This window comes from Perognathus longimembris, chromosome 13 (genome assembly GCF_023159225.1).
Source record: "Perognathus longimembris pacificus isolate PPM17 chromosome 13, ASM2315922v1, whole genome shotgun sequence".
Taxonomy (NCBI): domain Eukaryota; kingdom Metazoa; phylum Chordata; class Mammalia; order Rodentia; family Heteromyidae; genus Perognathus; species Perognathus longimembris.
In genome coordinates, this window is record NC_063173.1 from 56,498,563 (window position 1) to 56,519,577 (window position 21,015).

At 39.9% G+C, this 21,015-nt stretch overlaps 2 protein-coding genes and 1 long non-coding RNA gene across 2 annotated transcripts in view; 2 read left to right on the plus strand and 1 right to left on the minus strand.

The window, feature by feature from the left end:
• The window catches only part of LOC125362054 (steroid transmembrane transporter SLC22A24-like), a 212,588-nt gene that overhangs the window by 130,462 nt on the left and 61,111 nt on the right, over positions 1-21,015 (minus strand).
• LOC125362070 overlaps positions 1-21,015 on the plus strand; it is a 160,833-nt gene that overhangs the window by 84,973 nt on the left and 54,845 nt on the right. The window lies entirely within an intron of this gene.
• On the plus strand, positions 814-20,407 carry LOC125362062 (steroid transmembrane transporter SLC22A24-like). Its single transcript, XM_048360726.1, has 10 exons — positions 814-1,353; positions 2,031-2,134; positions 4,301-4,455; positions 4,573-4,735; positions 6,633-6,756; positions 9,736-9,851; positions 13,798-14,012; positions 15,175-15,286; positions 18,181-18,384; positions 20,152-20,407. The coding sequence occupies exons 1-10, from the start codon at positions 925-927 to the stop codon at positions 20,210-20,212; spliced, it is 1,683 nt and encodes a 560-aa protein (XP_048216683.1). The 5' UTR covers positions 814-924; the 3' UTR covers positions 20,213-20,407.

The following is a 21,015-nucleotide window of genomic DNA, read 5'->3' on the forward strand; positions in this document are numbered from 1 at the left end:
TAAGGTGAATGTCTGGTACGAACGGCTTGGCCCTGAACCCCTGTGCAGCAGAAACACTACAGCTTTCAACAACAATGTGCACTTCTGAGGCAGAAGGATAACAAGTTTGGATGCAGCCTAGGTTATATAGTGAAAATCTCTCTCTCAAACACAAAACCAAACCAAACCCTGTGGATCACAACCATAATCCTGGCTACTGAGCAGGCTGAGATCTGAGGATTGTAATCTGAAGCCAGCCCAGGCATGAAAGTCCTTGAGACCTTTCTCTACAGTTAACCCCCAGACAACTGGAAGTGGCCCTGTGGCACAAAGGTGTACAGCAGTATCCTTGAGCAACAAAGAAAGTCAGGGATAGCTTCCAGTCCATGAGTTCGAGCCCAAGACCAGCAAATACTCCTACATTATTTTTTCTCCTATCATTACTTCCGTATTTCAAAAGTCATAACCTCACTGTGACTACTACAATTGAAGCATTCATAGAGGGACAGCATTCCAATTTGCATTACTTTTAACTAATCCCAACTTTCATTCACTTGAGGGAAAATTCAACTCTACTAAGAAAAAGCCAAGCTCTCTTCTTTTCACTGTAATGAAATGCAATAGTTAATTTCTGAATGTCATGTGTCCTCTTCTGAAGAAAACAAACAAGAAAAACCATTGGGCACATGCCTTAAGGTTATGAAATCAGTGAACTCCTGAAGAAGTGCAAAGATCACAGTCATTCCATTAAATACATATTAGGTACATACTGCAGTAACTATTAAAGCTTCCTAGCTGCTCTGACCCACAGGACCTGGAGGTGAACAATGGTGAGACGGGCCCAGGAAGAAGACAGTGAGTGGGGACAAGCGCAATACTGCTGGGCCTAGAGGAAGGAAGCTTTTCCCTTCTGAACCTAGCTGCATAGCAGCACTCGCGTCCCCCATGGGAGAGACTTCTTGTGCAGTCCCAATAGGTTTTGAGGCACTACTGGAGCATGTTGGAGCCCGGGGAAGATTCCAGATCCTTCAGCTGGTTTTCTTTTATATCACTAGCATGATATCTTACACTCATTTTCTACTGGAGAACTTCACGGCAGCCACCCCTGAGCACCGCTGCTGGGTGCACGTCCTCGACAACCACACTGTCGCTCACAACCACACGGCCACCCTCAGCCAGCAGGACCTCCTGAGAATCTCCATCCCCCTAGACTCAAACCTCAGGCCAGAGAAGTGCCGCCGCTTTGTCCAGCCCCAATGGCAGCTGCTCCACCTGAACAAGACCTTGTGGAACGCCAGTGAGGCAGACACAGAGCCCTGTGTGGATGGCTGGGTGTATGACAAAAGTTCCTTCCCTTCCACCATCGTGATGGAGGTAAGAGGCCCCTTTACATCTTCTGGGTGTCTGCTCAAAGGTTGTGGGATGAACACAAACAACAGACTTGCTTCAATACTCAGTCCCCTGGGGTAGATTATAGTCAGCCATTTTCCTTCCTTCCTTCAGCAAGTAAGCAACTGCTCAGCTGTACTGCCATGATGTTGAGTAGCTAAGCTAGAACTGACTGAGGTCAGTGAATAAAACAAATGAAGATAAACCTGTTGTTATACCATGTAATCTAAAGAGAAAGAAAGATTTAAATTTTGAAGAGCAATTGAAATACCATGAAGGAAAATACTATGCTAGGTCAGTGACTCGCAATACTTATTAAATTTTCTTTTGCCACAGCAAGTAAGTCCAGAACTTCTGGACCATAAATCTTGGCCTGAGCATTTTAACACTTTCTAACTGAATCAATGTGTGTCCAAGATGAGAGTTATTGTGTCAGTTGAATTATTGACTGTTAGGAAACATCAAAGAGACTTTGTGTCAGTCACACTATAGAGGAAATCTTTCCTCCTAGGAAAAAAGTGTTTTGTCACACATTCTCCATTATGGTAACTAAATGTTCTTAAAATTATACCTTGTTTTCCCTCACAGCTGGGCACTGACAGTCTGTTTCCACTGAAGGCTTCCACTCTCCTGACCCTGCTGTTTCTCCCTTTCTTTTCCAGTGGGACCTAGTCTGTGAGCACCAGTCATCCAAATCCATAGTCCAAGTAGTGTTCATGACTGGGGCACTGCTGGGAAGTCTGATATTTGGCTATCTTTCAGACAGGTAGGTGTCATTTCACTTTCTCTGTGGATATTGATGAGATTGTCTAAGACCTTAATGAATTTCAGCTGAGCTCTAATCTTGTGCTTTACATAACTCTCTAGCACCCAGCAGGAAAATGTGCTAAGGAATATCTATACTGATTTCTCCAGTGCTCGCACTGGTTTACAGTCCAACAATAGGGTATGAAGAAGGTCGTGCTTTTTCCCCAAAAAAGTCCTTGCCAACACTGGTTGCTTGTGTTCTTGTTGGTGCTCATTCTGCCTGCAGTGAGGTGAAATTCCACTGTCGTTTCAGTGAACATTTCTTTGTCACCAGGGATAGACAGCAGTTCTTCTTGTATGATTGGCCATTTGCAGTTCTTCCCTTTTTTGTTTCTGGTTTTTGTTGTCGTTGTTGTTGTCAGTTATGGACCTTGAACTTGAACTGAGGGCATAGGACTTATCCCTGAGCTCTTCTACTCAAGATTAATATTCTACCACTTTCAACCACAGCACCACTTGCTATTTTCTGGGGGTTCATTGCATATAAGAATCTCACACATTTCTACCTGCATTGGCTTTGACCAATGTCCCCAAATCTCAGCCTCCTAAGTGGCTAAGGACTACAAGGATAAGTGAACAGTGCCTGGCTCAGTTGTACTTCTTTTTAGAAGTCTCTATTCATTTCATTTACCCATTTCTAATTGGGTTGTTGATGCTTTAAAATTTGTTTTTTTTTTTCCCCCTCCTTGAGTTTCCTGTATATTCTGCAATTAGTCCATCATGTGTTATACAAATATCAAGTGTGCTCTCTCATTCTACAGGCTGTCTCCCTAGTGTAGTAGTGACTTTGCAGTTTACTAGACTATAAATATTTAGCCTGATGCAATCATACCTGTCTCTTTTGCTGTTCTTTTCATTTTTGGGATACTATAATTCTATACAGAAAGTTAGTGTTCATATCAGTAAGTTGTGGCATTTTTCTCTTTTCTCCACTGTAATAATTTTAAAGGTTCATGTTTTTATATTAAGATCCATGTTCTACCTTGAAGGGAGATTAATACAGGAAGGATATAAGGGCCTAGGTTTATTCTTCATTTTGTGTCTTCTGATCTGTTCCATTTGTCTTTGGTTTAGTGCCAGTACCATGCTGTTTTGCTACTGTGGCACTGTAGTATAATTTGCAATGCAACCCCATGATACTTTCATCTTTGCTATTTGTGCTCAAAATGCTTTGATGATTCAGTGCCTTTTGTGCTTCTGTGTGAATTTTGTATTATTTGCTATAACAAATTAGACTGTTAAAGCAACAAGTAAGATGTTATTGAGTGGGTGTAAAAAACTAAAGCTTATATGTCGATATCACGCAGAATCTTGCAACTTTGTCCAAGTTGACTTTGTCTCAGGCCTCTTTCCTACAACAGTACTGATACCAATGTGTCCATCTTCTTTTTGTTAATCCTTGCTTTTCTTTGGGCCTTATCCTTGACATGTGTCTGTACTCTCTCGTATGCACTTTCCAAGCACTGCTGCAGTGAGAAGAAATTTATGAATTGGCTACTGTTCGAGATGAAGCAGATTTTCCAAGGCACAAGAACCAAGACCCAGCTGACAGAGGCTGTTACTCCATCTGTCTGAAGCTCTGATGGACTGTCTTCCCATTCTCTCTGTGCAATACGTTGGGCCTCCACCCTGACAGTGCACACTCACTAACACAGACAGCAGAACACTCTTCATCTCACTGCTCAGAACTCTAAGCACAACACACAAACCGGTCCTCCCAAATACGTGTGTCTCCTAGTGAACACGCCTGCCAATGTCTCACATTTTATCTTCTTTCTTGTAAGGCTTGATGTAGCATCAGAGTCCTTCTGGTGACCTTGAGCGTCCTTCCTGAGAGACCATGGACATCACACCCATTGTCTAGTTCCTCGGCTTGGGTCACCTGAACTTTTGACTAATATAATAGTTCCACTGGACCTCAAGTGGAATGTTGAGATAATAAATATTTAACATCATTTATTTTCAATATTTATTTATAGAATAAAACACTTCCCCTCAATAATTTGAATCTTTATGGAATAAGGATTCAATATTGATAATAAATTTCAAGATGTGCTGTCTTGTGTTGTTTTTAGTGATATTGTTTTGATTCTTGAATAAGCTCACATGGTCCAATATTTCTTAGGTTTGGACGGAAGACAATCTTCACGTGGTGTTTACTCCAAACGGCCATCAGTGACACCTGTGCGGCCTTTGCTCCCACCTTCTTTGTGTACTGTTCCCTGCGCTTCTTAGCTGGGTTATCCAGCATGATTCTGTTGTCAAACCCTTTATATCTCAGTAAGTCAGTCACTTGATTCTTTAGTTTCCTGTATGATTTGAATTGACCTCAAAGCCCTCCTTTGGAAATAATCATAACCACTATGTAATTGTAATTACAACTATGTTGGCTTCCAGTTACAGAGTGGACAAGACCTCTATTGCAAGCTGTGATAGCAATGCAGACTTCCTACAGTGCTGGACAGATGCTCGTGGGAGGCCTGGCTTATTCCTTTCGCAGCTGGGTCACACTGCAGCTGGTATCATCCATACCTTTGTGGGTCTGCTGCATGTTCTCAAGGTATGGACGATGTCCCTGGCCTGTAAGTCTATTGAAATGGGGAAGTGAGATGTAGAGGGAGGTTTTGACACTTGGGATGTGTGCTATCCCCGGGCAATCCTCAGCTCCGCTCACCCATCGTCGCCCTTGTGCTAGTGAGAGACGAAGAGCCTGGAATGGCTCTCTGACAGGAGGCTGCAGGTGTGGACTTAGCAGTTCTGTATCTCAGCCACAGAATTATTATGGAATCTTTTTTTTTTCCTTTTTCAGCATATGTTGCTTGGTATAAAAGGGTCTCACTATGGGATTTCCACACATGTGAATAATGGATTTTGAGCATATTCACTCCTTCTATTAAGCATTTTGTATCACTTTCTCCTCCTTCTGGAAAAAGTACTTTTAAGTGGTAGAATGGGCTTATCTCTGCTGTTTTCATACTCAATGAACTTACATTGACATACTCGCCCATCAATGACTCATTTTCCTCATCATGCATTCCTATGATCTGCTGTAAAAAGGTCCCTTTTATAGTCTTAACATATATGTGCTATTTTATATAAACATATATTAGGTAGATTTGCATGTAAGAGTAAGCACATTGGGCTGGATGGAGCTCAGTTGCAAATCACTTGCCTAGCAAGTGCAACGTCCTGGGTTCGATCCCCATTACCAAAAAAGAAAAGACAAAACAAAAAAGAGTAACCACATGATATAGGTCTTTCCAAGTGGAACATCTTTTCACTTACCACAAAGAACTTCAGGTCAATCGACTTTCTTGTACACAACATAATTTCCAGATTTTGTTTTGTAATGTTTTGTTTAGTTTTGCCAGGCCTGGGACTTGAACTCAGGGCCTGAGCCCAGTCCTTGGCTTCTATTTGCTCAAGCCTAGCACTCTACCACTTGAGCCACAATGTCACTTCTGTTTTTTTTTTTCTGTATATGTGGTGCTAAGGAATCGAACCCAGGGCTTCATGTATGGTAGGCAAGCAGTCTGCTACAAGGACAAATTCCCAGCCCCTGTTTCTTGTTTGTTTTTTACTAAACAATAGTCTACTTTGTGGGTTTCTTTCTATGGATTGTATTCTATTCCATTGGAATACATAGCTTTTTGCTTCCTAACCTTGCTGATTTGTTACTATGTCTCTGTAACAGAATTTGAAAACAAAGTCGTGAAACCCGCAGCATTGCTGTTTTTGTCCTGGATTGTTTTGACTAAGCAGAGTTTGTTGCACTTCCTTAGCAGTTTTAGAATTGACTTTTTATATCTACAAGGTAGAGCACTAGAATTTTGAATGCTTCAGTAATATGTGAACATGGGAGGTCTTTCCATCTATTGCTGTCTTCTTGAATTTTTGTTCATGTTTTATAGTTTTAAGTGCTGAACCACACTGGTGAAGTGGGCATACTCTGCCACTTGAGGCCACACCTTCATTTCTGGTTTCTTAGTCATTGACTGGAGTAAAATTCTCCCGGACTTTCTTGCCCAGGCTGGCATCCACCTTGACCCACACATCTCAGCTTCCTGAGTAGCCCTGATTACAAGTGTGAGCCACCACTGCCCAGCTTGTAGAAATTTATTGCATAAAAAACTCACCGAAGTAAGACCTCTACAAAGATTAATATTATGCCACATGGATCGTATTGGGATACAGACTATTGGAATGTCAGTGTATGATTGTAGTATTTCTTCATTACTCCTTGTTGTCTAAAATCACTTTTAAGATACATGCATCATTAACAGCCACAAAGTCCCTTCCTTTGTATATCCAGTGGGGAGGCAAATTTAATCAGAAATAACTCTACTATAATTTATACAGTCTATATTAAATGAAAAGGAAAAGAAATTTTATATTGATGTTCTCTGTAAAATAAGCAATTAGCTGTTTACTGTAGCTGTGTTGTCTTCTTTCATCAGGATGGCGGTGGAATCTGCTCGGTGGCTGATTTTTAGCAATCAAGTAGAAAAAGGCTTAGAGGAACTTAGGAGAGTTGCTCGTATAAATGGAAAGAAGAATGCTGGGGAGACCCTGACCATTGAGGTGATCTGAGAAGGGGAAGACTACTGGAATAGTGAATGATATGAGCTCACAACTCTGGGTCCTTCAGGATACCAAAAATGAGATCTTCCTAAGGGAGGCAGAGGTTTTGTTTTTGTCATTTTGGACTTGAACTCTGGGCCTAGGCATAGGCCCTGAGGTTTTTCTCTCAAGGTTAGCACTCTGCCACTTGGAGCCACAGTGCTATTTCAGGTTTTCTGGTGCTTAATTAGAGATAAGAGTCTCTAAGCTTTCTTGTCCAGACTGGTATTGAACTGAGATCCTCTGATCTCAGTTGTCTAAGAACTTGGCTTCTAAGTGAGATCCTAACATCTTTGTCTTGGTTCCTCACAGACTGAGTATTGTATAGGTTGAGAGGTACTGGAAAACAAAGTACACATGTTGTGTCAAAGAGTGAGAGAAAAGAACATTAATGTTTGAATAAAAGTGCAATTTCCCTCACATGGCACAGATAGAAAAAAGTAGTCAAAAGAACTCTTTCTCACTATTTCAATAAATTATCATTTCCTTTAGGGAAAGCATTAAATATCACTTTGACTTCCATCCATTTCATTCCAATATTAAATATTTAGTAAGCCAGTAATAAAACCCATAGCTCTAATAGACACTATGGCTATGGCAGTAATGATCTCAAAGTCCTTCTTTCTCTGGCATTTCCTGTCATTACAGAGAGTACTAAGATTCTGTCTGTGTAGAAATGCTCCAGAGAATTCTTGTTACTTTTCTCTTCTTCCTCTTGTTTGTTGAAGTTTTGGTTATTTGTTCCCCTTCCCTTTCCTTATTTCTTGAGGCCAGGTCCTGTGTGGTTAACTCATGGATACCCTTTACTCACTCTTTAAAAATCTTTGAGGCTGGGCTCTGAGACTCTTGTCTGTAATTCTGGCTGCTCAGGAAGCTGAGATCTGAGCATCAAGGCTCAAAGCCAGGACTAGAAGGAAGTTTGTGAGACCCATATATGCAATAAACCTCCCAAAACTGGAAGTAGAGCTGTGACTCAAGTGGTAGATTTCCAGTCTCAAGAAGAAAAGCTCAGAGACAGTGCCTCAGCCCTGAGTTCAAGCCCGGGACCAGCATAAAGAAACCAACCAACCAGCAAATAAATAGGTAAAAAAGTAAATAAGTATTTTTGTGTATCTACAATATGCCCACACAGTGTTGGATATTAATAAGGGAATTAACTGCATCACATCTGCCAGGGAGAAACTTAGGTTTGAAATGGGGCACAAAAGTTAAGGGAGATTCTAATACAGAATAGGTACTAATACAGAATAGGTACCTGGTATTTGTGAGAAAACCCAGGAGAAGTGTTCATCAAGCTTTAATGGACTAGAAAGGACTAAGGTAACAAGAGCTGTGGGAGGCATGTGAGTCATTGGGGCGCCTAGGACAGACACGCCCACAGGCTGCCCCTGTAAGAGAGCAAATGCCACAGAGAGGAAAACGCTAACCAAGACAGACACAAAGGTGTATTTTCTCAATCCAAGTAATTTCATCCCTCTGCTATGTGAAATGGCAGTGTCTCCAAAAGTCTTTACTTCATTACAACATGGGCTCAAATTCCAGAATCTTTTTGTCCAGTGATGGTGACTGAACTAAGGGCCTCTCAAATGCTAGGAAAATGCTCTCCACCCCACTCTCCTTGAACCTTAACTCATTAATGAGGTATAAGGGTAGAGGGGCCTACTTGAGCTTTGTTCTCTGAATATAGGGTCCTCATGTATGTACACATGTGAAGCTAAAGAGGAAGAAAACATCCACCTGTCCAAACTCATCCAATTGGTAATAATTATATAAGAACTGAAGAAAGACTGCATTTTTCTTCAAAAAGGAGATGTAAGATACAAGGATCCAGAACAATTCTAAATCCAGCTATGCAAAAGTTAGAAAAAATTACTGTAGTAGTTTTTTTGAACGCTACGAAAATTCTAGCAACCTGGCCCACTGCAACAACCTCTTCCCTGTTAGATCTGGGCTTTGAGTTCTTCACATTTTTCTTGAAAGATAAATTATATTTCATCTAAACAGTATTCCTAAAGAGTATCTCAACAGACATTTTAGGGACACAATCTCATTTTGTTCTTTCTGTCCTTACTTGCATAACCAAAAATATAGACTCACTGGAATGAATAGACAAGTCTGTCATATCCAGCATTAATCCCACCAGTTTAATATAAAAATAAATAAATTGCTATTAAAGGTAATCTCTTCCTTTTTTTTTTTGCCAGTCCTGGGGCTTGGACTCAGGGCCTGAGCACTGTCCCTAGGTTTGTTTTGCTCTAGGCTGGCACTCTGCTAGTTGAGCCACAGTGCCACTTCTGCCCTTTTCTATATATGAGGTGCTGAGGGATCAAACCCAGGACTTCATGTATATGAAGCAAGCACTCTTGCCACTAGGCCACAATCCCAGCACCAAGTTGCTTTCAAAAGTAACATATGCAAAGTTGGTGCTGGTGGCTCACAACTGCAATCTTAGATACTCAGGAGGCTGAGATCTGAGGATCAAGGCTTCAAGCAAGTCTATTTTCTATCAACAATAAGATACACAGAAAAAGCCAGAATTGATGCTATGGCTCAAGTGGTAGAAGACTAGCCTTGAGTGAAAGAAGTTCAGGGACAATGCCTAAGCCCAGATTTCAAGCCGGAGGACCACAACACACACACACACACACACACACACACACACACACACACACACACACACACACACACCCTACACCTAAATCTCAAGGCTTTGCTTCAGTGTTTAAACAGGCTTTGTTCCTATATAATTCCCCTGGGTTTCACCTTCTTCTAGCATCTTTTGTGATTCTACCCACATGAGACGGATTTCAATGTCCACATCCTCTAGTAAGTAGTTTTCCTTGAGGATAGGAAACAACATATCTGCATCTTCTAGAATTTAGCAATATAACTGGCACATGCTTGACAGCTCAAGAATGCTCATGACTTTTGTTGTCCAAGTTTGTGAAATCCAGCCTGCAAGAGGAGTTTGATGAAGCCCAGAAGAAAACATCCATTTTTCAATTGCTCCACGCGCCCAGGCTGCGTATGAGAATCTACTGCCTATGCTTTATCAGGTATGTTCCTTTAAAATAAAGTTATCAATAAATTCCATGTCCACTAAAGTATTGGAGAGGCAACTACATTTCAAAAACAATACCAGCGTCAGGCCCCTTGCTGGTGGTTCACAGATGTAATCCTAGATAATCAGGAAGCTGAGATCTGAGGGTCACAATTGGAAGTCAGCTCAGGGCAGGAAAACCCAAGTGACTCTTATCTCCAACAAATGACTTGGAAGAAGCCAGAAGTGGCACTGTGCTAAAGTGCTAGCCAGTGGTAAAGTGCAAGCCTTGAACACAAAGAGGCTCAGGAATAGTCCCAGGTCCTGAGTTCAAGCCCCAGGACTGGCACAAAAAAAAGCAGCTACTTTATATACAACCTATCAATACATAAGAAAAGAATGATTTTAAAGAGTGTATGTTGAATTACCACATTTTAATGCTACTGTATGAGAAAACTCAGTGGGACTGAAGTACAGGAGATATGAAAATCACATTCCTGAAGGAAACTCAGCACTAGATATTAGTATATGGAAACATCTACTGTGAAACACAATTTAAATTTTTGTCTTTTCAATTTGTATTGAAATAAAACTTAAAGGAAAATGCAGCCAGGCATGGCGACTCACCTCATGACTCTAGTGCTCTGCAGGCTGCAGTTGGGAGGATCATGGTTCCCTTTCAGCTCAGGCAAAAAGTCCACAAGACCCATCTCAGCCAATAAACAGAGAGGGGCGGAGTCAGCACAGGAAGCATGAATAGGAGGATTGGGTCCTGCCTGGCCCAGGAAAAAAGAGACTCTACTTGAGAAACAATGAAACGAAAAGGAGCTGGCTTTTCATAGACATGATACAGTACATGGTCCCAGGCATGAATTAAAAAGGCACACACACACACACACACACACACACACACACACACACACACACACTACTATCCAAAAAGAAAAATGCACAAATCTTGTTCATCTAGGTCCATTTCATAAGTCTATAAACCTATATAGTAATCATCCAAAGAAGCACATTTTTATTCCTTCATCATTCTTCTACGTTTACCACATTAACAAAAAATACCAACAGTTTGTTTTGGCAGTCCTAGAGCTTGAACTCAGGGCCTGGGCACTGTCCTTGAGCTTCTTTTGTTCAAGACTAGTACTCTACCACTTGAACCATACAGCCATTTCTAGCTCCTTCTATTTATGTGGTACTGAGGAATCAAAAATCAGTATTGCTTGGATGCTACACAAGCACTTGACCACTAAGCCACATTCCCAGCCCATCCATCCATTCTTATCTTTCTCTTTCTGAGATCATTGTACTTTTTTTTATTATTCAATCTTTCATTTATTCACTCATTCATTTTTGCCAGTACTTCGGTTTGAACTTAGGGACAGGGATCTGTCCTTGAGCCTCTCTGTGCTCATGACTACCACTCTACTTCTTGAGATACAGTGCAACGTGTGGCATTTTCTGAGTAGTTTCTTGGATGTAAGAGTCTCACAGACTTTTCTACCTGGGCTGGATTTGAACCATGTTCCTCACATCTCAACCTCCTGAGTAGCTAACATTACAGGGTGAGACACAAATGCCTGGATTATTTTTATTTTTTTAACTTTTGCTTGTTCTTGAATTTCATATAAATAAAAATGTGTATGTTTGTGTGTGTTTGCGGTCCCAGGGCTGGACCTTGGGGTCTGAGTGCTGTCCTTGAGATTTTTGCTCAAGGCCAGCACTCTACCACTTGAGTCATAGCCCCATTTTTGGCTTGTTGGTGGTTACTTCCACGTAAGAGTCTCACAGACTTTCCTTCACAGGCTGGCTTTGAACCATAAATGTCAGATCTCAGCCTCTTAAGTAGCTAGGATTGCAGGCTTGAGTCACTGACACTCAGCCAATGTATGTACAGTCTGCATATGGGGGGGAGTGGCAGAGTTCCTTTACACTCGAGGTCTAGACTGCCCAATGAGACTCACGGTCACACCAAATCTCAAACACACAGATACTGGGTCTCCTGTTTGCTGCTTTGTCTAGGGCAGCCAGTCTGTGGTCACCCAGCCTGCCTGGGTGACTATGGAATGTTTCCTTCTTTTCTCTCCATGACCTTTCTGTCCCTCCACCAGTTCAGCTAATACTGAAAAAGATTCCCAATGCTCTTCCTCTCTTCCTTTCTTGGCATGTTGCCTTTCCTCTGCACACACTGGAAGCTTCTGATCTCCTGACCCTTGGATGGTGAATGTGTCTGTTCACTCAATAACCCTGCTCTTAACTTGGATGCACTGGAGTTGACTACCTGGAGGAAGTTCACTGACCCGCCCTGATTACATTGTCCTATTGAAGCAGAGCAGGGAGGACCCTGGGGTCCCCTCCAGGATTTCCCATCTCTCTCTTTTGATGTGGTTCTGGCTGTTGGTTATTGAAATGTTAGTGCCTCCCCATGGTGACTCATCTCCAAAGGAGAGTGCCAGAAATGAGATGAGCTCTTTACCTGCCTTATGGTACTGTAATTCCTCTCTATATCACCTTTGTAATAACAATTTAAAAATTTTAATTAACAAAGGAGAGTGTTCTCCAACTGTCCATTGCCCGAGATGCTATTTATTCATTGGTGTGTGACACTAGTTTTCATCTCACATTGAGCAGCTACAAGTTGCCTGGGCCAATACTTTAGTGAATTTTAAGGCACAGCGTTAAAAAGAAAAATCTCAGGGAATGTTTCTTAAGCACTAAGTCTTGTTAAATGTCTTGTTGTTTTCTTTTACATAGAAGTGAGTTTATCATTTTAAAACTGGCAATCCCAATACTTTTATAGGAATAAACCAGTCTGTTCTGTTTTTTACATTTTAGTGTCATTGAGATATAAGAGAGGAACAAAAACAGGTGTGATTAAGTGTTCCCAGCAGGGCAAAGAAAACAAGAGCAAAGCTAAAGGACCATGATTTTCTATTATTAGATAGAAAGCACTGGAAGGATTTATTGAAACAAGTTTTCTATCCTGGGTTCACCACGTTGAGGCCCACTGGAGTCTGGCATGAGAGCCCGACCAGTGTGATGCGATAGTTAGTCATTGACTGTATTACAGTAAAAGTGCACAGGACCCCGTGACTGTGGCTCAAGCCTGGAATCCCAGCTACTCAGGAGGCTGAGATCCGAGGATGGCTGTTTGAAGCGAGCCTGGGTAGCATCTCTGTTAATATTTTGTCTCAAATAATCTCCAAAAATCCACAAAAAACACAGCCAGAAGTGGTGCTGTGGCTCAAGTAGAGTGCTATCCTTGAGCCCAAAGAGGCTCAGAGACAGAGCCTAGGCCATGAGTTCAAGCCCCAGGGATGGCAAACAAACAAACAAAAACAAACAGAACCTTCTGCTTGCTTGTAAAATTGCAGATGATTCCACACTAATTGTTGAATTTGAAACTCAGTTGTGCATATTAATTATGTCTGAGATATATTTTAAATATATAATATATCTTATATGTAAAATATAAGACATATAATATAGATATACTTTAATGTGGTGTATATATTTTGAACTTATGTATACTGACAACATTTCTGCCTAAATTTTTTGAGTATATCACATATCACACAAAGAGCATATGGTAACCGGAGGTCAAATGGAAGAGGAAAGGTTGGGAGTCCATCATGTTCAGTTCCATTGTTCCATGTTAGTGCTGTGACATAGTGCAAGTCAATTAACTTATTTCTTCAGTTAGTCAGTTAGTGATGAAGAAACATAGTATTTTAAAGTTTATGGGAAATTATTATGAAAATACTGCATGGGTAGTAAAATATGATTCGCTAAGCTTTGAGCTGAATTCTGATGTCAGATGACACGTTTGTGTGCCACTGCAGGGACCACATGTTATTTCCCCAGGGAAAAAAGAATGAGCTGTTCTTTTCTCTTCTTTTTTTTAGAAATTAATTTACTTCATGGTTTCAAATGTGTTTTTATTCTCTTTTCTTCAGAATGGCATTGACCGTAGCCTTCTTCGGCCTGATACTCAACCTGCAGCACCTGGGGAGCAATATCTTCCTGTTCCAGATTCTCTTTGGCCTCATTACTTTTATCAGCAGATTCGTTGCCTACTTGCTATTGAATTATCTGGGCCGTCGGGGAAGTCAGATACTGTTCATGTTCCTGGCAGGACTTTCCATTCTGGTCAACACCTTCCTGTCCCAAGGTGAGAAGTAAAAAGGTGATGTACAGGTGGATTACAGTTGCATAAGTCATGAAAAGAAGACATTCCTTCTTGTCCTTCCTTCAGTCACTCTATCCCAGTTCTTGTTTTATAATCTATCCCTAAATAGGATGCAAACCCAGCACATTTGACTAAATTAGTTGAGTGCCATTAAGTGATGTTCATGAGAATATCAATGTTCCCATGGCAGGAATGTGTTTTGAAGGATGCTAGATTTGGGGACACCATTCTTTATCCTGCTAACAATCTGCTATCTTCTAAAAGTACCTTATTTTTAATAATATTTTACATTATTTTTATTTGGTATCAAAATAACTTCGTTCTCTCTCAGTGGTTCCCAACATATTACTGGTTCCCAAATTAGAGTCCTAATGTTAAGATTTTTAAATCCTGGCTTAATATCCAGAATTTGAATGTCTTCACAACATTCACTCCCAAATAAATCCAGCTCTTTTGTTAATATATATGGTGGGATAATTGTCTTGCATCAACAATTATTCCCCTGTTCTTGATTGTAAAGAGTTTGAAGCATGGCTCATTAATTCCTCAGATTTTATCCATGTATTCCTTCAAGATCCTGAAGAAGGTGCCCAGAAAATATAAGGTACAACACCACCAAACAAGTATTTTCTGACTTTCCCTATCCCTGCCATGACTGATAAAACTCAAATGGGCCGGGAGAGGTGAATCAAACCATTAAGATTCCTTCATTCAGTGCCCAAGCCCAAACATTGTAGAGTCTACTTTCAGTAGCTCATCCATTCCACTGTTTCTTTTTTTCTTTTTTTTTTTTTTTCTTTTTTTGCCATTCCTGGGGCGTGGACTCAGGGCCTGAGTACTGTCCCTGGCTTCTTTTTGCCCAAGGCTAGCACTCTACCTCTTGAGCCACAGTGCCACTTCCAGCTTTTTTATATATATGTGGTGCTGAGGAATCGAACCCAGGGCTTCATGTATGTGAGGCGAGTAATTTAGCACTGGGCCATATTCCCAGCCCCCCATTCCACTGTTTCTTCTGGGCTATAGTTTGTGTACCATATATTTCCTGCTTGCAAATCCACCCGGTAGAATGTTATCCTAATGGTTTGGTTTAGGCAGATTTCTCCAGAGAAGCATTCCTGTCTCTGATGGGTCTTCCTCTCTACAGAAACGCAGCAGACCCTGCGCGTGATTTTAGCAACTTTGGGAATAGGTGCTGTTAATGCTGGCTTCTCAGCCTTTTCAGTTCATGGCACTGAACTCATCCCTACTGTTGTGAGGTACTGTCTCCGGTTTAATTCATCCTGGCCTACAGAACACTTCAAAAATGAAAGAAAAAAATGTTTTGTTTCCAGGGATGACTTTCTAATGTACTGACATTAATCTTGGGGATAAAAGTAAAACTTCTTTTTTTTAAATTAAATTTTATTGATAAGGTGATGTACAGAGAGGGTGTAGTTACATAATAAGGTAGTGAGTACATTTCTTGTCATATTTGTTACACCCTCCTTGATTTTTCTTTCCCTTCCCCAGTTCAGACAAGCATATATACAGTATCCAGTGTACCAGAATCATATACAGTGACCACAGGGAGTACGTTATAGGAAATTCACCTAGTACATTAAACGTAATGACAAGAGTAAAATCCTCCTGTTTCCATCTTGTGGAGTTCATTTTGCTTAGCCTCATCTTATATAATCATATGTCTGTAGCTGTTGAGCTATTGTCCTCCTGGCAGGTCTATCCTAGACCTTTTTATGTTTATTTAGTAATTGTTCCATTTTAGAGACATGATGTAAAGTTGTTGACCAAAATATGTAGAAATGCCATTTGAAAAGAAGTTTTTTGTTTTACAGAAATGATCTCTACTGTTCTCCCCTCCCCCTGCAACAACCACATATCAGGGAGACCATGCACCTTTGTCCTCTGTGCTCTAGGCTTGTCTCACTCAACATGATTCGTTCAAGATCTGACCATTTCCCTGTGAATGCCATTATTTTATCATTTGTTTGCCATTAAGATTACCTTTTTTTTCTCTTATGGTCATTTTATAGAGAAACTTAATCTATAGTCTGAAGAAATGTAGTTTATTCCACTATGACTGCTCTTCTGATGGCTAAAATAAATCTTTTTGACCCTGCTTTGGAGCTAGTTATGCTGCTTTAAACATTCATCTTGATAACTGTTCTTTATTTTGCTGGGGTTTGATATTTTATTGGCACATAATAACTGTGCTCATATATTAGGTTTATCACTGCTGTACGGATGTGTGATTACAGTTCAATTAGATTTCTAGGAAATGCTGAATGGCAAATTTGTTTCAAATAGAATGAAATGGTCTATCACCCTCCTACTTACCAGACAATTTAATTCCTTTGACTTAATATACACATAAAACAAACACAGGTTTAGGCAAGTCACAGCAGAGGATCACAGGAGCCCAATAGCTATACCCTTATGAACACATAAGATAATGCTAAGTGAAATGAACTCCATGTTATGGAAATGATTGTTATATCACAGTTGTAACAACTTACATCATGCCATATGTAACTGTAGCCTCTCTTATTGATGATATTCCTGTATCACCTTCCTGTGGTTGTACCTACAGTATCTCTGTATCTTATCTGAGTATATTGGAAACCGGTATACTGGTATTAGAACCAGGAAATTGGAAGGGAATACCAAAATCGAGAGACACAGGGGAAGAAAAGACAAACAACTACAAAAGCAATACTTACAAACTGTTTGGTGAAAATGAACTGAACAACTGAACAACTCATGGGGGGGAGGGGGAAGGAAAGGGGGAGGGGGAGGGAGAAATGAGGGATGAGGTAACAAACAGTACAAGAAATGTATCCAATGCCTAATGTATGAAACTGTAACCTCTCTGTAATTCAGTTTGATAATAAAAAATATATATATGAAATATTTGAGCCAGTTTAGGAACTTTCCATTACACTAAGACAAAGGACAGCTATTTATGTCAGATAGTTTCCTCTCTACATAATAATAAAATATAAATATTACAAAGTTATTTTGCTATGTAGGAAACCAGTGTTTCTGCAAGACAAAAACAGAAAACTAATTGTTTACATTAAAGCCTTTAAGACTGGAACTATTTTAAATGCAAACTTGGAAGATTACCTTTATTTTAAGTACACATTAAACAAGAGATTGATTATCTAAAATCAAATGTAACACTTTTGAAAGGTAAAACTTCTTAAATGTAAAAAAAAGTGAAAAAATTAAATATTCAAATGAGATTTTTAGAAGAGCACATCTCTACAAAATAGAGGCTATATATTAAACTGATATCTAACATTTTACTACAAAAGAGAGAATTAAGGCCATTTTCTCTAAAGTCAAGGATCAGAGGACTTAGTCCACTCTTATTCAATCCTAGCCAGAATAACATGGTGAAAAAAATAAAATGCATGTAAACAGGAAAATATAAAGTCAATTATCCCAGTTTACAGATGGTATAATTCTGTACTAAAAAGAGCCCTAAAAATTCCACCAACATGTGTTTATTTCCTAAACACTTCTCACAGTAGCAGCATACAAAATCAACATACAAAATCAGTTGTTCCCAGGTGCTGGTGGCTCATGCCTGTCATCCTAGCTGCTCTGAAAGGCTGAGATCTGAGCATCTCGGTTCAAAGCCAGCCTTTGTAAGAAAGTCTATGACTCTTATCTCCAAGTAATCACCAGAGAAGAAAGAACTGGAGCTGTTGCTAGAAGTGTTAGAGCATAGCCTTGAGTAAAAGACATCAGCAACAGTGCCCAGGGGCAGTGAATGCCCAGGATACACACAAAAAATTTAATTTTAATAACTGGTAGTTTAAAGTTTAACATATACCCTCTATTGTGTTGAGATATATTCCTACTAAAAATTCCATTTGATATTATAGGTATCCCAATTTTAAGAATGATGAATTAATCAGTTATGAGTCAATAGCAGTAGTGTGACAATCAACAGCTTGTTATCAAAACCTATGTGCCTAACAACTCCATTGTATTGCTTCTAAATAAAATAAAGATCATAAATATATATTTGCATGATATCAGGTACCTGAAATCATAGCACTTGGGAGACTAAGTCAGGAAAGTCTAAAAGGATGTACATGTATAATTTTTAATACTTTCTTTATGATATTCTTTTCAATTGAAGGTCAACATTTGGAGGCATGATTGCATTTTTCGGCCAATTAGGAGCAGTGATGGCGCCTCTCTTCATGACCTTAGCGGTATATTCTCTCCACCTACCCTGGATTCTCTACGGAGCCTTCCCCATCCTTTCTGCCATTGCTGTCTTCTACCTTCCAGAAACCAGCAATCGGCTGCTTCCTAACACTATCCAGGACGTGGAAAATGAGTAAGTAAACACTGCAGTGGTCATCTGACTAGAGAGTGGCTGTGTCTAGTATGTGTGATGAAAACAAAATGAGCATTTCAAGCTCCCTGGCCATCTAGGCTCAGACCAAGGCTGACCTATTTCAATGCAAGTACCTTACTCAATGGCAACCTCATCCCTATCCACACAATTGTTTATAATTATTTTATTAGGATTATCTTTAAGTAGTTCTACAAAGGAGTTGCCATTTAACAAAGCAGTTTATGAATAGAATGCATCTTCATCAGTGTTAGGCCTTTCTACATTCTCACCTACCCATTCCATCATGCTTCTTAATTTTGTAGGATATACATTGAAATCTTGAGTTTCAAGACTCCTCTCAGACTCTCTACATCACAAAAGCTGCCTGTTGTTGTTTTTTTATTAGCATCTATTGACTGTACAGTGATGCATCTTGATCAGATTCCCCCCTCCCCACATCATTCTCCCTCCTTCTCTCTTCTTCTGTAATCAGTCTCAACGAATTGACGCTGGCTGTCTTAGACCAGTAAGTGTAGTCTTAAAAAGGTCAAATGTAGTCAAATTTATAAAAGTCATACAGTCTGTGCCTTTATAAGAAACATGTATCTGCCAGATGTTGGTGGTTTATTATTATAAACTTAGTAACTGAGGAGGCTGAGAACTGAGGATCACAGTTCAAAGAAAGACCAGGAAGAAAAGTTCTCATGAGACTCTTATCTCAAATTAACTACTCAGAAACTCATAGTGGACCTGGGGCTCAAAATAGTAGAGCTCTGGCTTTGAGCAAAACAGCACAGGACAGTGCCTAGGCCCTGGCACAAGCCGCACAACCAACGATACACCACACAATACAGCCGCACAATACACCATTTCTTATATTTTCTCATAAATATGATAAGACTTAAAGGTCTTATACTTAAATCCTTGGTTCAATTACCCATCAGCATAGTGAGTGCTCAAAATATTATGGAGAAAGATGTGAGTTTATCAAGTAGATACAATACTCATTATTTCTTCAGTCAAAGAAGAACTGTGGAACTAAGACCAAACAAGCAAACAAAACCTCCTCCTTGTAAAGATGAACATGTTCCTAAATAATTGGATCCTATAAGATTTAATCAAATTTCTCCCACAGGCAAATTTTGAGGAAGAACAATTTAGGAAACATTAAGAAAAGAACATTTAAGCTGGGCACAATTGTTTCACACCTATAATCTTAGTTACTCAGGAGGCTGAAATCTGAAGATCACAATGGTTGGAAGCCCAGATGGGCAGGAAAATCCATGAGACTATTCTCTCCAATTAACCACGACAAATCAGAACTGGACATGCGGCTCAAGAGGTAGAGCAGTAGCTATGAGCACAGAAGCTCAGGGATAATGCCCTGAGTTCAAACCATAGAAAATACACTGTGTGTCTCTCTTTTCCTCTCTCTGTCTCTCTGTCTCTGTCTCTCTCTCTCTTACACACACACACACACACACACACACACAGAATATTAAAGGAGAAAAAAATTTAAAATCCTTAAAATTTCCTCTCTCTCTTTGACTTTTACAAACACCAAGGTCTAAAATGACAATGGTACAAGAAGAATGCCCCCTCTCCCAGCATGCCTAGGTGTCAAGGCCAGTGTCAAGCCCTGGAGTCTTGGTCTCAGGCAGAGCATCTGCTTGTCCTCAGGATGGATGCATGCAGGATGCTTGTGAGCTTAACTGACATGTTCTTTGTCTTTTGAATTGTTTTTATTTATTTATTTTTCCTTCACAGCAAAAAAGGTTCAAGAAAAGTGACACAGGAAGATACTTCCATAAAAGTAACACAATTTTAAGGAATTCTTGAGGGTTGATCCAAAGAAGACCAAAAAAAAGTTTCTGTCTCATTCTACTAGGTTTGAAACCATCAAGAAGACAAATGACCACTGCTGATGAGAATGGGGGAGGGAGTGAAACTCTCCTATACTATTAGCGGGATTGTAAACTAGTGCAATCACTATGAAAATCAATGCAGAGATTGCTCAATGAACCAAAACTAGATGTTATGAAGATGCCCTATGACTCTTCCTCATATGTGCCAAAAATTGAAAAACAGTATACAAGAGACACCTGCATATTCATGTTAATTGAAGGCATATCCATAAAGCCAGACTAGAATCAGCTGAGGTGCCCAAGGAGCAATGGATAGATTAGGTGATATGGTAGAAACATACCATGCCATATCACTCAGTCATAAAGGAAAATGAAATTGTGGCATTGCAGAAAAATGGATGGTTCTATAGAGACCAACATGGTGAGTAAGACAAACTCACAAATCCAAATATGGTATTTTTTGCTCACTGTGGAATACAGGTATGAAAATATACATATATATGTGGATAGATTGAGATACAGAGAGAGATTAAAATAGAGACATAGATATAGAGAGAATATGATTGTAACTATGGGAGTGATGCAGAGATGAAGAAAACAGAGGGGAGGGAATGAATGATGGACATTAAATAACACTGGCTATGTGGTGTCTATACACATAGAGGGTAGAAGAAGTCTCACTGAAGCCTGTTATCCTATTGGGGCCTAGGGAGAAACACTGATCAGTAAATTAATCTGACAAAATTAAATATTAATATATGCACAT

Excerpts from the sequence above, each read along its gene's own strand:
- LOC125362062 (XM_048360726.1), top strand. The coding sequence starts at position 925 with ATGGGAGAGACTTCTTGTGCAGTCCCAATAGGTTTTGAGGCACTACTG. Across the intron at positions 6,757-9,735 it reads GGGAGACCCTGACCATTGAG|TTTGTGAAATCCAGCCTGCA; the intron begins GTGATCTGAGAA and ends TTGTTGTCCAAG. Across the intron at positions 15,287-18,180 it reads CTCATCCCTACTGTTGTGAG|GTCAACATTTGGAGGCATGA; the intron begins GTACTGTCTCCG and ends TTTCAATTGAAG.